At 43.1% G+C, this 14,502-nt stretch overlaps 1 protein-coding gene across 1 annotated transcript in view; it reads left to right on the top strand.

Annotated features, from left to right (window-relative positions):
* shank1 (SH3 and multiple ankyrin repeat domains 1) overlaps positions 1–14,502 on the top strand; it is a 57,676-nt gene that overhangs the window by 24,448 nt on the left and 18,726 nt on the right. The window contains exons 11-14 of the mRNA XM_053443563.1: positions 1,650–1,771; positions 2,648–2,796; positions 4,643–4,756; positions 5,711–5,786. Coding sequence (XP_053299538.1) covers positions 1,650–1,771; positions 2,648–2,796; positions 4,643–4,756; positions 5,711–5,786 — 461 coding nt within the window. The remainder of the gene's footprint in view (positions 1–1,649; positions 1,772–2,647; positions 2,797–4,642; positions 4,757–5,710; positions 5,787–14,502) is intronic.

Genomic DNA, 14,502 nt, shown 5'->3' with positions numbered 1-14,502 from the left:
AAGAAGCCTAGTAGCTGTATCAATGTCTGTATGAAGTCAGAGACTGACTGTCAAATAAATAAAGTAAGTATAATTTCAGTATTTCAACAATGATTATTATTAATTTTCACACTGAACTGAAGTGTAATAATAGAATGATTAGGCTTTTAGCCTGTTGCCTGCTCGGCCTCACCTGAGCAAACAGGCTAATGCCCGTAGCTGAACACGACCCGAATCTGTGGAGAAGTTTTCACAATAGTTTGTCACTCGGCTGCTTCTCCTGACAGAGAAGTCGAAGACGTCTGTGGTCCAGTTTCTGTGGTAAGTCAAATATAGAATTTATGTGTTAGTAGTGATGAACAGGTATCTGTGTTTCTGTACCTGGCTTGTTAGCTTAGCTCAGCTAGCCTCCAGGAAAGAAAACAGCAGTAATGTTGATGCTAACGAGACCGTACCAGAGTTATTCAACAGACACAACACCGACATGAACCGGTCCACAAGGCAGAGAGAAGCAATAGAGTTTGTGGTGATACAACTTTTAAACTGAAGGCGACTGTGTGTGTTTGGAGACTAAGCTCCCTTTCTGAAGACTTTACTGAATCTGTCGTTGTTGTGAACATGCAGAATGATGTATTTGTTTGACACATATAAATAAATCATAGGAAGTGTAACTTTACGAGACTAGAGAATCACAGAGAGAACCTGAGGCTGATGTCCACCACCTATTTCCTAATCAAAGTGAAGTGATTATGATCTGATGAGTAATAAACTTAGATTTTTATCATCCAAAACCAAATTCAAATACATATAAGTAACACTTCTTCTGCAATAATGCCATTCTTTTTATTCATTTTATTAGGGATGGACGAGCCTGAAGGACAGACCTCTGCTGACCTTGTTCTGTCTCTAATGGCTAAGAAGAAAAATTAAAAAAAATGGTTTTATTATAAGTGTATAACATGTGTATAACAAATATATGAAATGTCTTTCTACCTCCTCTGTGATATTAAAGGTGACAATCTCTCACATTGCTTGTGATCTCTCAAAGCAGGCCTCTCTCTGCAGGAGTCTGATGGGAGGAGTTTGGTCGTCAGGGAGATTCAGCTCTCCCCCATGGCTTCCACAGCATTTGGTTTTGATATTGATATTGATTTCTGCATTAACCTTTCCTTAATAAAACACATTTTTAGGTAAAGCTCATGTGTGGTCTCCCCTACTTTGTCCAGCTTTGAGCCGGGTTGTGACAGTGCTGTTGATAACAGCCCAGATCAAGTCCCTAGACTTCTCTGTGTGAAAACAGACACATATATACTAAATATGAGAACTGCTCATAACAGCAGTGTGTGGAGATTATAATCTCATCTGCACTGAGTCTAATCCCCATAAATTTCATAACAGGCTAAATAAATGAGTTGGTAATAGTAATGGTGGTTATACGACCCTGTTTTAGAACATTTGTGAAATATAGTTTCTATCACATGCAACCTACACGTGTATCTTATTCATATTAACCTATACTTTTTCATCATACATTGAATATTTTGTCCAGCTGTTGAATTGAGAGCCGCAACTGCATTGTTCTAAACCAGAATATTTCTGCTAGGGCAGATGGCAGTTAAATAATGTTAATATAACATGTAAATATCTTTACTTGTCTCTCTCTCTTGCAGGGCTATAAACATACTGGTACCCTGCGGAGCTCCAGCAGTCCCAGAGGAGCGAGGACACGTTCCCCGTCAAGAGGGAGGATCGGTGACAAGGAGGACCGGAGCAGGCAGAGCCGGAGGCAGGGGTGAGTGGAGAAGGCTGAGGTGTTTCTACTCAATGTCTTAAAAATATTTTAAATGCATCTAATTTAAAGCAAGGCCACAAAGGGCTGTAAAGTGGTTAAAAGTTCAGTTTGTGAAATTTAGGGACGTCTTGTGGTGAAGTTGCGTATTGCAGCTAAATACCACTCACCTCACCCTCCCCTCCCAAACAGGAAAGAGAACCTGTGGTAGCCTCCAGTTGTCAGTATCAGGTGTTTAGGTTGTCCAGTCTGAGCTACTCTAGAAAACATGGTGGGCTTTGTATATATGTGACCAGGTCCTTACCCTCAAAGATGAGCTAAAGATCCTTGCCCTCCAAATGATCCTGTTTTAAAAAATCACTATTTACATCTACTCTCTGCACTTTTATGTTACTGTATGTGATATTGTCCTGTCTATGTTTTGTCCAGTGGCATTTTGTCGTGTCACTGCTGTCTGGGCCAATGTCTTTGTTATCTTTCATATTGAGATGAGCTTTCATTCATTCTAAAAAGTATCCATGATTGGAAGAATATATTCCCTTTCTGTCTTCTATTTTTTTTTATCTAAGTATATTTAGAGATGCTTATTATTGAGTTTATACTACCATCATGTTTCGAAAGGAGCTGTTGTACTTTTTATTCGATAGGGGTATTTATAGTAACTAGTATTCAAATAGATAATTAAATATAATACATTGAAATAAATTACACCATCCAACACTATATAAAGAAGTTCCAACTAGCTTCACCTTGAGCAGTTTTAATAATATACAAAATTCTCCTTTTCATATGTAACTACTTCTTGCAGTTTTGTGCTTTAAGTCAGTGTTGATTTATAGTTTGTAATTGCTGCGTATACTTCTGCTCCTGTCCACCTAGGCCTGCTCCTGCCAGCACCCCCACACAGACAGCAGGGCAGCGCCGACGCCTGTACAGCGCCGTCCCAGGACGAGTCTTTGTCGCCACTCGAGCGCACTCTGCACAGGGAGAGCGAGAAATCAGCTTCAGTAAGGGGGACAGGGTCAAAGGTGAGTATACCCACGTTTATATTACATCAGGACAATCTGTGTATGTGTGTGTGTACATATGTCCGCGTGCTGGAGCTGAATACTGTATTTTGTCTTCCATGTGAGCTGAGAGTGTCTTTCTGGTTGGGACTCAGTGTTTGTGCTGTTGTAAAAAGCCTGGTATGAACATGACATGAAACACAGTGAACTTCTGTTCTGTCAAAGCACCTGCAGAGGTGTGTGGAAGGACAAATAGGCTCTGTAACCACAAAATGTGTCAATTAAAGAAAAGTTTACGTGACTCTGACATGCGGTTTTCATAGCCACACAAATGCAAAGCAATGATACTCACACCTTGAAAATATGCAAGTGTCTCTGTTTTGGCTCAGAACATAGCCCCACCTCGTTCCTAATAATGTGTAAACTGCAGACTGCAGAGGGTCAACAGTTTTCAGAAAGAACTCAGTGGAGTCCATATCTCCATCAAAGCAGCCAACAGTCCCCTTATGTAACCACATTTAAATTCAGTAGTTCTGGATTTTTATTTGGATCTGCACCAGATTGCTCACACTCATAAATATTAGTCCGCTAAACATGGCAGATTTGTTTTAAATCAAGATTCATGAATCATTCTCTGAGACGAGATGAAAATCTGTGTTACAGAAAGTGGGAAAACAATTCTTAGATCTCCCCTGATCAAATTCCACACAAAATTCAATAAAATGACCAACACCACATCCTTCTACTGAGCTTTGTGGTATCCGTCCAGTAGTTTTTGTGTAATCTTATTCACAAATGAACGAACGGACAGTGGTGAAAACATAACCTCCTATAGGTAAATATCAGGTGACCAAAAACACCATGGCTAACAATTTCATCCAAAGCAAACACAGCTCAGTTATCCCACTGGTTTATCAATGTGCACATACATACAAACATTAATAAAACAGAGGGCAAAGAATGCAACACGAGCATCCCACAGACGTGTTGTTCATCAATCTCGAGCGTTTTCCTCCCACATGTTAGAATGGGAAGGCAGCTGATGACCGTGGTGGGATTCAACCTTTTGGCCAACGTTCAGACCAGTAAACCAAAAGAAAAATGCTCAAAAAAGCTTCATACCAGTAAAACCTATTTAACGAAGCTAAATGCAAAAGTTTGACAATCTGTGAGATTTTCTTTGTTTCAGAGAGTGGGGTGAGAAGATGAGTATTGCTCTCACATCTGTCCAACTGTTGCGCGGATGTAACAATGGGGGTAGAGGGATTTGGTTGCATTTGAAGAGAGCCAGGCAAACATGGTTTTCACCTTTAACAGACAGAAGTCGTTATCACTCAGACCAAGAAAGTACATTTTTGCATTTTACAAACCAAGCATCTTTTGACTGTAAGAAAATCTCTTCATAATGAATACGATAATCCGTCTTCAAACACTAAAACACAACCAACCTCGACACCGGTATATAAATGGTGAGTGTGCATGGAGACAGATCAGTATCCAGGCCAGGAGAAGTGTCTTCAGATGAGTTTGTAAGTCATTTCCCTAACATGAGTGTAAGGTCTCTGTATATGTCTGTATTCAATGTCTGCAGGTATGAATATGTGTGTGTTTGTGAGTGAGTCTAAGGTGTCGCCAGGTATGTATGTCTTGGTGAGTATGTACAAGGTTTGCATGTCCGTGTGTGTGTATCCTTATTATTTCTTTTCTGTGTGTTTAATGTTGTCGTCGTCTTTTTATGTGCGTGTTTATTGATTTCCCACTATTATCTGTGTGCGTGTGAGAGACAAGTCGCCCTTTTTCCTCTGACACACTGGTCTTTCCTGCACCCCCCCCCCCCCTTCCTCCATCCCTCCCTCCGTCCCTCTAGTGTTGAGTGTTGGCGAGGGTGGTTACTGGGAGGGGACGGTCAGAGGTCGCACAGGCTGGTTCCCCTCCGACTGTGTGGAGGAAGTGATGCTTCGGAGCCAAGACAACCGATCAGGTGATCCCAGCCGGTCACAAATGCACAGATAAACATACATGCCTACACAACAGGGTCATCAAGACAAATACCCTACATCACTTCTTTTTTCACATTTACCTGAATATTGTGAATTTTCTACTGGTTTAGCCTCTGTCAAGATGTTGGTTTTGACTATGTGACCATGCACATCAAAGACAAGAGGCTGCTAGTAAATCTAGTCTACAACTGATAGTATTATTACGCCCTCCATTATCAAGCCCTTGCATTACCCATCCCTCCTCACCAAAGTGGGATGGATGGATGGACGGACACCATGAGGGAATCCCTTCAAATTTGGCAGAAACATTCAGAGATGGACTGATTGGATTTTAATGGTCGAAGGTCAAGGTCACAGTGGCCACAGGTACTGTGAAGGCGGTTGATCATGAATTCCCAGAGGCAATTTTTTTTATTAAAGTAAAGTTTTAAACGCTTATTAAACATACAAGCGTTATTCTCCATCTTGTCCTATGTTCTAATATGACGTGATTTTGCCATTTCAGTAGGTAATTGTTACCATCCCCAGATTTTAAAAGCATATACAGCATATATCAAGATATATATCTATATAGATATATCTCTCTCTATATATTGGATGCTAGCAACTCCTCTGAGCCCAAAGTAACATACACATTTCTTGTTTTGAAAACCCAATTTTGAGTGACGTGACATAAATAAAAGGAAAACCGCAAGCCTGGAATTCAATTTTTTCATTTAAACATTTGATTCATACAAATATTTGTCAGTTATAAGTGATTAAATTGTTCTTTTTCTCCCTGTACTAATGCACATAGTTGTCCGAGCTGTAGGTTGCAGATCCCAAAAGCGACTTGGTGAAGAGAGATGCTGGATGTTTCCCATGATCGTAAAGTCGGTGAACAGTCGCTGTGTAATCTGATTAAATGTCTGTTCCTGTGGTTTTTCTGCTTTCAGAGAGCCGTGGAGAAAGAGCCAAACGGTTGTTCCGTCATTACACGGTGGGATCCTACGACAGCTTTGACGCTCCCAGGTAAGTGTCATGTACTTGCAAGTACTCATGTACACATGTTGAGTGGTAGAGGTCAATCAGGTCACATCAGAGTGGTAACAGAGGCGTGTCTGAGCTGAACACATTCAGGGGCAGGGAGATGCACTGGTGCCTGTTCAGTGCGATATTGATTAGGACCTAAATAAAGTATGAAAATATCCCATCAGGACACTTAGATTCCGGACAAGAGTTGGACAGTTTGGCAGATTAGATTCAGATTGTTATTATTCACCTGATCTGACACCTGACAACGGTTTTAGTAAAGTGTGTGATGCATGGACTGGATCCTGGAACTCAACCTGACAACCTTTTCATTTTGACCTCACTGCTCAACTTGTTGAGACCACAGCAGATGCTGGCAGTGGATGTAGTTGTATGCCAACATACTGTACACATCTAGCCAGATAAGTTGATTCATGCAGTGATTCATAAGTGTGTCCACTGCTTTCTGTGATGTGTTGTTGATTCATGCCGCAGGATGACGATGTGCGAGGATTCACTGCCTCAGGTCTAGAGGCTGATGTGCCTGCTCTGGTACTGGAGTCATCCTCGAGGCAGAGGTTGACCAGCTGAGTCTTGACTGGTTGGTTTTGCTGAATTTAACCTGTGCAGACAGACAGATTTCTTTGTCACATCTTGGTTTTAGAGTCAATCGCTTGCTCTGTGTGTCCTTTTGGCTCCGAGGTGCAGAGTCGTGTTGTCAGGCTGCAGTTTGTAGGTGGGCTGAACTTCGAAGAGATGGCGAAGGTTCTTTCAGACCACTGATGACTAAGTGTGAAACTTCTTTGTGTTGATCAATGTTATGAAATCACCAGATGACCACAACTGACCTTGATGCCCACCCTGTTTGAACTGATGCATATGTATCACAGAAATCTCAGAACAGCAGCTGAGAGCTTTTCCAGCTTTAACAGAAGGTCATTATACGTTTCGTATAAACTAGTGCAGTGCCCGTTGTAAACCTGCCTGTTTGGAATGGGCTGTTTGCTTGTTTGGTGGTAATGCTGGATGGTAATTGAGCAGCAGCAAATACAGACAGACGACAGGACTCCAGTCCACCGAACCATGAAGCTGCACGGCTGCTAATACAGATATCCACATCCACCAAGTGCAAAACCAGGATCAAGTCTCGCACATTTATTCCTGCTTAGCATGTAGTTGCTATATCTGTGGAGCTGCAGTCGAGCATTGCTAGAAAATGTTCTTATTTAGCTTTTTGAACATCGACCCACATTTTCTCGAGACCCTGTGGAGGTGATCTGTTGACTCACAAGTGCGCACTACTCCCCTGTATTGACTGTGGCCATGTGACTTCTCCTCATTTAGGGAGACAGATGTAATGACCTTCCCTTTAATGCCTTGCCTCTGCATCGCGGCAAGGGTGGTGTCGCTCCTAGGCAAACTCATTTCCGTGTCCAGGACTTGGGCTGAGCAAAGAGAGAGAATTTTTTACATAGAAATAAAGCCATTGTCAATCAAATGATTAATTTATGTGAAATGTCTCTCTCTTTCCCTCTCTCTATTCCCCTTTTATCACCCATCATCATTCTTCATAATTCCTCTGCTCTCTTCGTATGGCCTTCATTATTTTCTTTTCATGTTTTATTTCCTATTCAGCCTTTCTCTCTCTCCGCCATTCACATGTTATCATGCTAGGGTTTGATAACACACGATTTTATTAACGTGCTGCTGATCAACAGGGACATTTCATGCATGCGACACACTCAGCCATGCAGACTCACATACTCTGTTTGCACACACGCGAGCACACACATCATGGATAATTAAAGCTGTGTGTAGCGCAGCATAGAAGGAGCCCGAGACAGCTTGTTTGGCCGAGCAGTGGGGCACAGCTGACTCAGAGCCGCCCTCACATGGGCCTACTTTTGCAGCCTTTATCTTTTCATGTAATATCTCACCCATCCCTCTTTTCATCCCTCTATATTTGGCTGCATCTCTTGACCATCTCTGCATCCCTCCCTCGCTTTTCATTCATCACTGTATTGCTAACCCCCCTGTACTTTTTAATTTTCTTTCTATCACCCTCTCTCCCCCGTGGTGTCTCCATCTGGAGGTCATACACTGAAGGGCACTCTAAAGGCAGAGGAGCGTTGAGGAGCTTGGGGGGAAGAAGAAAGGCGTCCCATGTTTCGGAGAAAAGAGACACGTGGATCGTTTGTGTTGTCTCTGCGACCATATGGAGACACAAACAATATAGAGAAAGGAGATGATGCTGCCCTGCCATGTTGTAGTACACATCATTTTGTCTTTGGTGACGAAAGCAACCGACATGAATTTCCACGACTCCAAGGATTCTGATTATTTGGTATTATCGATCGCAATGTCAGTTTGATCCTCCACTTCGGTCCAAATTGAAATATGAAAATATTATTAGATGGATTGGCTATGGTTCCCCCCCGACATATTGACGACTTCTGATTTAGCGTCAGCAGAAAAAAAATATGTTTGTGCAAAAACATAGATTCTTTACGAAAAACATTCATCTTTTTTCATTCATCTCCATCTGCTCTTTTGTTTAGTTCCCATTACATCTCTAAGCATGGTAACATGCTAACATTCTAAGCTAAGGTGTCGAACAATTGGACTGTGAGTGTCCAATTCCTCCGACTGTACAAAATTTAAGCCAGATATTTACCATGTGGGCTGTGCCATCATGTACTGGTGACATCATTTGAAGCAGGAGTCTGCGCAGTAGTGATGGAGTGGAGTTGCGGCCCCGCCAATACACACACTTGACCAATTGTGAGTCAGTCTCAGCTGTCAGTCATACCGTTTTCAATCTGTTTAAATAGCATCAAATAGCTAATTAAAACCAAACTTATCAAAAACAATTGAACTAAGATCTCTATGATATGAACCACCTAAAATAACTGAAATCAACTTTTTGGAAAAACTTTAGTTTGGTCCATGTCCCTTCCACTAAAATGGAAGCGGCCGATTTTATAACCTGTACTGCAGTCAGCCACCAAGTGGTGTGTGAGACACTTGGTGGATCTGTCATGTCGTCCATCTTTATTCACGGATTTTAGCTGAATGTGGTATAAATTCCCACTACAGATCAGCATGTTAGCATTGTTAGCATTGTGCTCAATACGGTTCTAAAGCATAGCCTCACGTAGCTGATAGTGTTAATGTACACATTAAATTGTCTTTATTTCCTTTTTGGGCTAAAATTGTTGTCCAAGAAACAATTAATGTACACATCTTTTAGAGAGTTTCTCCTAGCACTGTGTTATTTTACGTTAAGTCGATTTTTGCACATTTAAAACCATAAAAGTTGACTAAAATAACCACTGTATTGGCTAATATGTAAGACCTGTTAACTAGTTAAAATGCCAGAGGGAAGAGGTGGGTCGAACCTGTGCTTTGAATGACTCAGTGGAGGGGGCAGAGTTTCTTCCACAAACTAAGGTCGTCTTTTGATAGGAGAAAATCCTCTAAATCTGTATTTAGGTCACAGAAAAACAAAGCTCATTTGAAGAACGTAAATTTTTTTGAAAACAGCCACTTGATCCCTGGCAGATAAGCGGCAGCAGAAGAAAACACATTCAAAGACAAAAAAAAACCCTAGCACTTTTTAAAACATTAAGGAGGCATTTAGAAATCATAAGCTGCATTTGCTAGAAGTAAAACTCTTCCAACATTGTTTTTCTCTGTAAAAGTGACAGCTCACCTGATCTGTGTCCTTGCCACAGATGCACCGAGCAAGTCCACACAATCTGTACAAGCTGCTGCCCACATGAGATCACATTTGGGCCAACAGTGGGTCGAATGAGGACAAGCGAGCACACAGTTTGGAGGAGCATGGCAGAGCATCCTGCGAAACGCTGCTGCTGTGGCTGCTGTAGTTTCTTGTAAGACACATGCTTGTGCATATGTGAAATAGGAGTTGGTTGACATGGTTTTTCATAAATAAAGAATTTTATATCCGACGCAGAGACGGTAAACAGCATTTAAGAGGGCGTGTTCAGTAAAATGGATGCACAGATGCTCACGTGTGCGCACACACACACACACACACACACACACACACACACACACACACACACACACACACACACACACACACACACACTGTACTCACAGAATCACAGCGGTATACCCTGACATGCAGGCGGACAGTCAAAGAGGCAGAGATGAGAGGGGAGAGAGGACAAGAGTTGTGATCATTCTCGTGTACAGGAGGGAGGCAAGAGGGTGAGAGAGAGAACAAGGGGTGGAGGGAGGTAGGACTAGTCGACAGAGGACAACTTGGACATACATGGAAGAACGCTTTGACAGAGATGATGTGAGTGCCCATTCGAGATAATCTGTACTACTCCTCTCTCTTTCTCTCTCATCCTCTTCCTCCTCCTCCTCTTCCTCCTTCCGCCACTCATCCACCAGCTGTTTCTATGTCCTCTCGCCTCTTCCTGTCTGCGTCGATGCGTCTCCTCCTCCTCCCCCCTCCACCCCTTTTTACGCGCTCTACCCCCTCATTCATGCTTTGTTTACAGTTAATGTGTGAAGGGAGTGTGTTTGTGTGCATGCCAGCATGGTTGTGTGTGTGTATGTGTGTGTGGGGGGTGAGCGGGTGAGGTTAGGTGTGTTTTGACACATGGGGTCAATAACAGCAGGATAAGCAGAGGCTCCAGAGGGATCTGACGTATTTATGCTCAAATAAGAGTCAATCTTTTTTTTTGTGTAATAACACAATAATAATGATAATACATGTCTTTAAACGTTATGTCACGTGATTAAACCTCTCCAGTCTCTCAAACTTCACAAGCCTTCTGTCATTCCCCCTGTGAATTCATTATTCCAGTCAGGACTGTATTGTATGGCAAAGATTTTATCTCAGCCGCATCAATTTTTATGAATGGAGAATCATGACAGTGACAGATTCACAAAGTGAATACTATACATACAGTATATCTATGGGAAGTGAGGGAGTGAGGAAAAATGGATGCAGTTGGTGAGGAGGATAGAAAAAAGAAAGCATGTGTGTTTTGGTGGTTGTGTGCATGAACGCACAAATGTTTGGACTGTTACGTGTCTGTGTGTGTGTGTGAAGCCCCTTTCAAAGGAACCCAATCACCCCTCTCTCTCTCCACAAATTACCTCATTTTTCTTTCTCTCCTTTTTCAAGTCACCTTATCCCCCCTCCCTCTCTCCCTGCTCCTCTTCTCTCTCCCTTTCTTTCTCTCCCTCTCTCTCTTTCTGTGTCGCAGTCACAGCGAACCATCTCTCTCTCTCTCTCTCTCTCTCTCTCTCTCTCTCTCTCTCTCTCCCATTCCTCCTCTCTCTGTCTTAAGTATGAAGGGGCTGGGAGAGCTTGGCCCTCTCCCTTTCCCTTCCTCCATCTCTCTCTCCTACTCTTCCTCCTCTCCTCCTCCTCCTCTCTCGCGGCTCGCGCTTGCTGCTGTCTCGCTGGAAGACGAGAAGGAGAAGGAGCAGGAGAAGGAGGAGGAGGAGAGGGAGGGGAGGAAATGGCGATGGGGGCATGCGACGAAGAGGATCTCTCCCTCTCCCTCTCCCTCTCTTCTTCCTGGCCGTCGCTCGGCCCTGTGAATAGGAGCGTCTGGTTCATTTACAGGTATCTGCCATGGCATTTTATACCACCCCCCACCCCCCCATCATCCTCTCCTCCCTCTCTCTTTCTCTCCCTCTCTCCCTCCAGTTGCCAGGGGAGATGGGGGAGTGGAGGGAGGGGTGCATGCATGTGGACATCATGGATGGCAGGGCAAGATCGATGGGATAGATTGACAGATGTTGCATCACACGTTTGCAGACGGATGAGTTTGATTCAGTGTGTGTTTGTTTGTGTGTGTGTGCGTGTGAAGACGGACAGGAGCTGCTGCTGCTGCTGCACAGGCTATGAGCAGTGCAGCTGTTTTGTGTTTAACTGTAGGAACATGTGTGCGTGGCATCTTCTTCTTTCTGCTTTGAGTCACTCTATGAACAAATATCTACCGGCAATGCAGCAGCAGAAGTGATGCTTTTTTTTTTTTTTTACTAATGTGCAGATCTATTACATGTTTATGTGCATGCATGCCTGTGTGTGTGTGTGTGTGGATGGTGTGTTTTCTATCGTCAATCAAAACAAAGATATTATAGTAGCATTTCTCCTCCTCTGCTGGTTGTTTGCATGTGTTCCTGTTTCCTACGTGATGTGTGCCCTGTCTCTGTATGTTTACCTGTGTGTGTGTGAGCCTGAAAGATAGACTGTCGACAGAATGGAAACAGTGCATGATGATGGAGCTTTAAAGATGCAGCGTGCATGACAAGTTACAGATTCTTTCTGACATCTCGATGTGACTCCGCTTGACCAAGCCTGGTCAGTGCTGTGGCCTCTTACCTGTGTAGTGTGAGAGACACTGTACGGTGTGCTGGATCGTCCAGCTCAGTCGTTTCTATCTGAGATAGTGATGACAACACTGTGCTGCAGAAACTGAGGAAGCAATGTTATCACTGTGTCCCAGTTCAGAGGCTCCCCTAAAGGATGCAGTCCACATAAGTGGACCCGAACCTGCTCTTCCTCTGATGGTTAGGACAAAAACTAATTGTGGATACAGTTGCTTACTCTTAAATAATATTTGTTTGTCACAGGAAGTTGCCCTAAAACTTGGTTATAAAGTTATAAACTTCCATGATTCATCCTCCACTAAATTCCTATTAGCTGCTCAGAGACATGCACTGAACTAATCTCTAGACTTGTATCTTGTATCTGAGAACACAAATATCCGAGTAAGAGGCTCTGGACTTTCTCTGGAGTTTCTCCTGCCAGCAACCTGGTAAAAACTCTGGATAATGTCCAAAGAAACCTGTGTGCAAATACAGACGCTCCGCAGAATGACGTTCCCAACACACAACAGATGTAGTACTGAACCAAAAAAGATCCCAGCATGAAAAGGAGTAAAATAAGGGCCAAAGCCAGTGTTCATCAAAAACATATGAACACTGCAGTGGACTTTGTACGTTATACATGCATGCTGCACCGCCCCCCCCCCCCCCCCCCCCCCCTCACCTGAACACTACAGAGATCTCTGAGTTGTTGTGAACATGAGCGGAGAATCTCCTGCTGCATCGTTCATGTGTGAAAAGCAAACTCTCGAGACGGTGTGGACTCAATTGTGCAGACATCCTCCGCAATTCCTGTCTGAAAATGGCTTTAGTCAAGTTAATGCAGTATGTTTACCTCCATCTGAATACAAATACCTGTTCATGACCATGCCACATGATATTCTTTGATTTAACATGTTTAAGAGGATTGCATGAACACTGTAATACACAACTAACCCCCTCACATCGGATTTGGGTGATGCGCTGGTTGGCATCAAAAGGAGGCAGCTTCTCTTCTCAGCTGCATGTGGAGGAGCTGGGACAGGCCTTTTGGCACCTGTAGCCATGTACTCTGTGTGGAAACTTGGACTTAAAAGGATCGAGCCTCTGAACTGGAACACAGTGCGTATCACTTAAAGTCAATGACATCCTTGAAGGCAGCAGAGCCTGAGTTAGTCGTTGGTGTCGTGTTAATGGGATGCAGCCGCTCACTAGAGCACATGCAAACAGAAACTGAATGAAAATGGGGTGTGCAGCAGAGTACACATACGACAGCTCTGACACACATTCCAGTGACTAACTCTTAGAGACTGGGCTGGCTGTGGCTCAGGAGGTAGAACGGGCCGTCCACTGAACAGAGGTTCATTTCAATCCCAGTCTCCCCCATTCTGCATACCGAAGTGTCCTTGAGCAAGATGTTGAACCCCAAAATTGCCCCTGACGGCTGTGCAGCCATGTGTGATAGAGTCGTGCACATCGATGTAACTGCACTGTAAAGAGCTGTGAGCGGTCATCAAGACTGGAAAAGCAGAACATACAGATCATTTACAATTTAGCACTTGTTCACATTGCATAAGACTTGATGCTTGTCACTTTGTTCTGTTTCTTTAGGTGTTGGTTGTCAAATGGTTCAGGGTGCATCTCTGTATTGTTTCCTGCAATCTTAATATTGCAAATTAAGCTTTTTCTGCTGCTTTGGTGTCTCCTTTCTGGCAATAACGGTCAGATAGAATGAGCCATTCGTTTTAAAATAAAACAAAAATCAAGTACATTACATCTGAGTTAATTATTACCCCTGGGGATGGATGCAATAGTTTCAAGGTTAGTTTTTAAGTCGCATCATCATGTATAAAGTTGTATGAAATGCAGAAACTTACCACAGCATGTGCTGAATGACGATAAACCCTGTCAGTAGCAAAAGGGCAAAAATCTGATTGGTTATTGGTGTTGCGTGTGCTGAACTGCTGCTTGACACTGCATTTTCACGGTTGTTCAGTAAATGAATGAGTTCCAGTGACCTGTTGCTTATGTTGCCTGCAGGGACGGAGCAGGCCTACGGGTGAATTTGATGTGTGCGCCTGCATTTAACCAGTAGCTGATTTACCTGATCTCCAATATGTCAGTGGAGAGTTTAGGCTAGTGGCTGTAGTTTCAAAGCCCCCTGTGGTAATAAGAAAAGGTGAGTTTCAAGGTTTTGTCTGATTATAAAGCAGGTCTTCTGCAAAAGCTTCGAGGGCCAAGTCACCTCAATACGTATCCAGTCTGTTGATACTTGATTCTAGTAGATACAACACACGACCATCAGAATTTTTTTTTCTTGAGGAGGACAGACAAGATTAATTTTAATTTCATGCAC

This window comes from Pleuronectes platessa, chromosome 16 (genome assembly GCF_947347685.1).
Source record: "Pleuronectes platessa chromosome 16, fPlePla1.1, whole genome shotgun sequence".
Taxonomy (NCBI): domain Eukaryota; kingdom Metazoa; phylum Chordata; class Actinopteri; order Pleuronectiformes; family Pleuronectidae; genus Pleuronectes; species Pleuronectes platessa.
The sequence above is the reverse complement of the archived record's forward strand: the minus strand, read 5'-3'. Positions and strand labels throughout refer to the sequence as shown.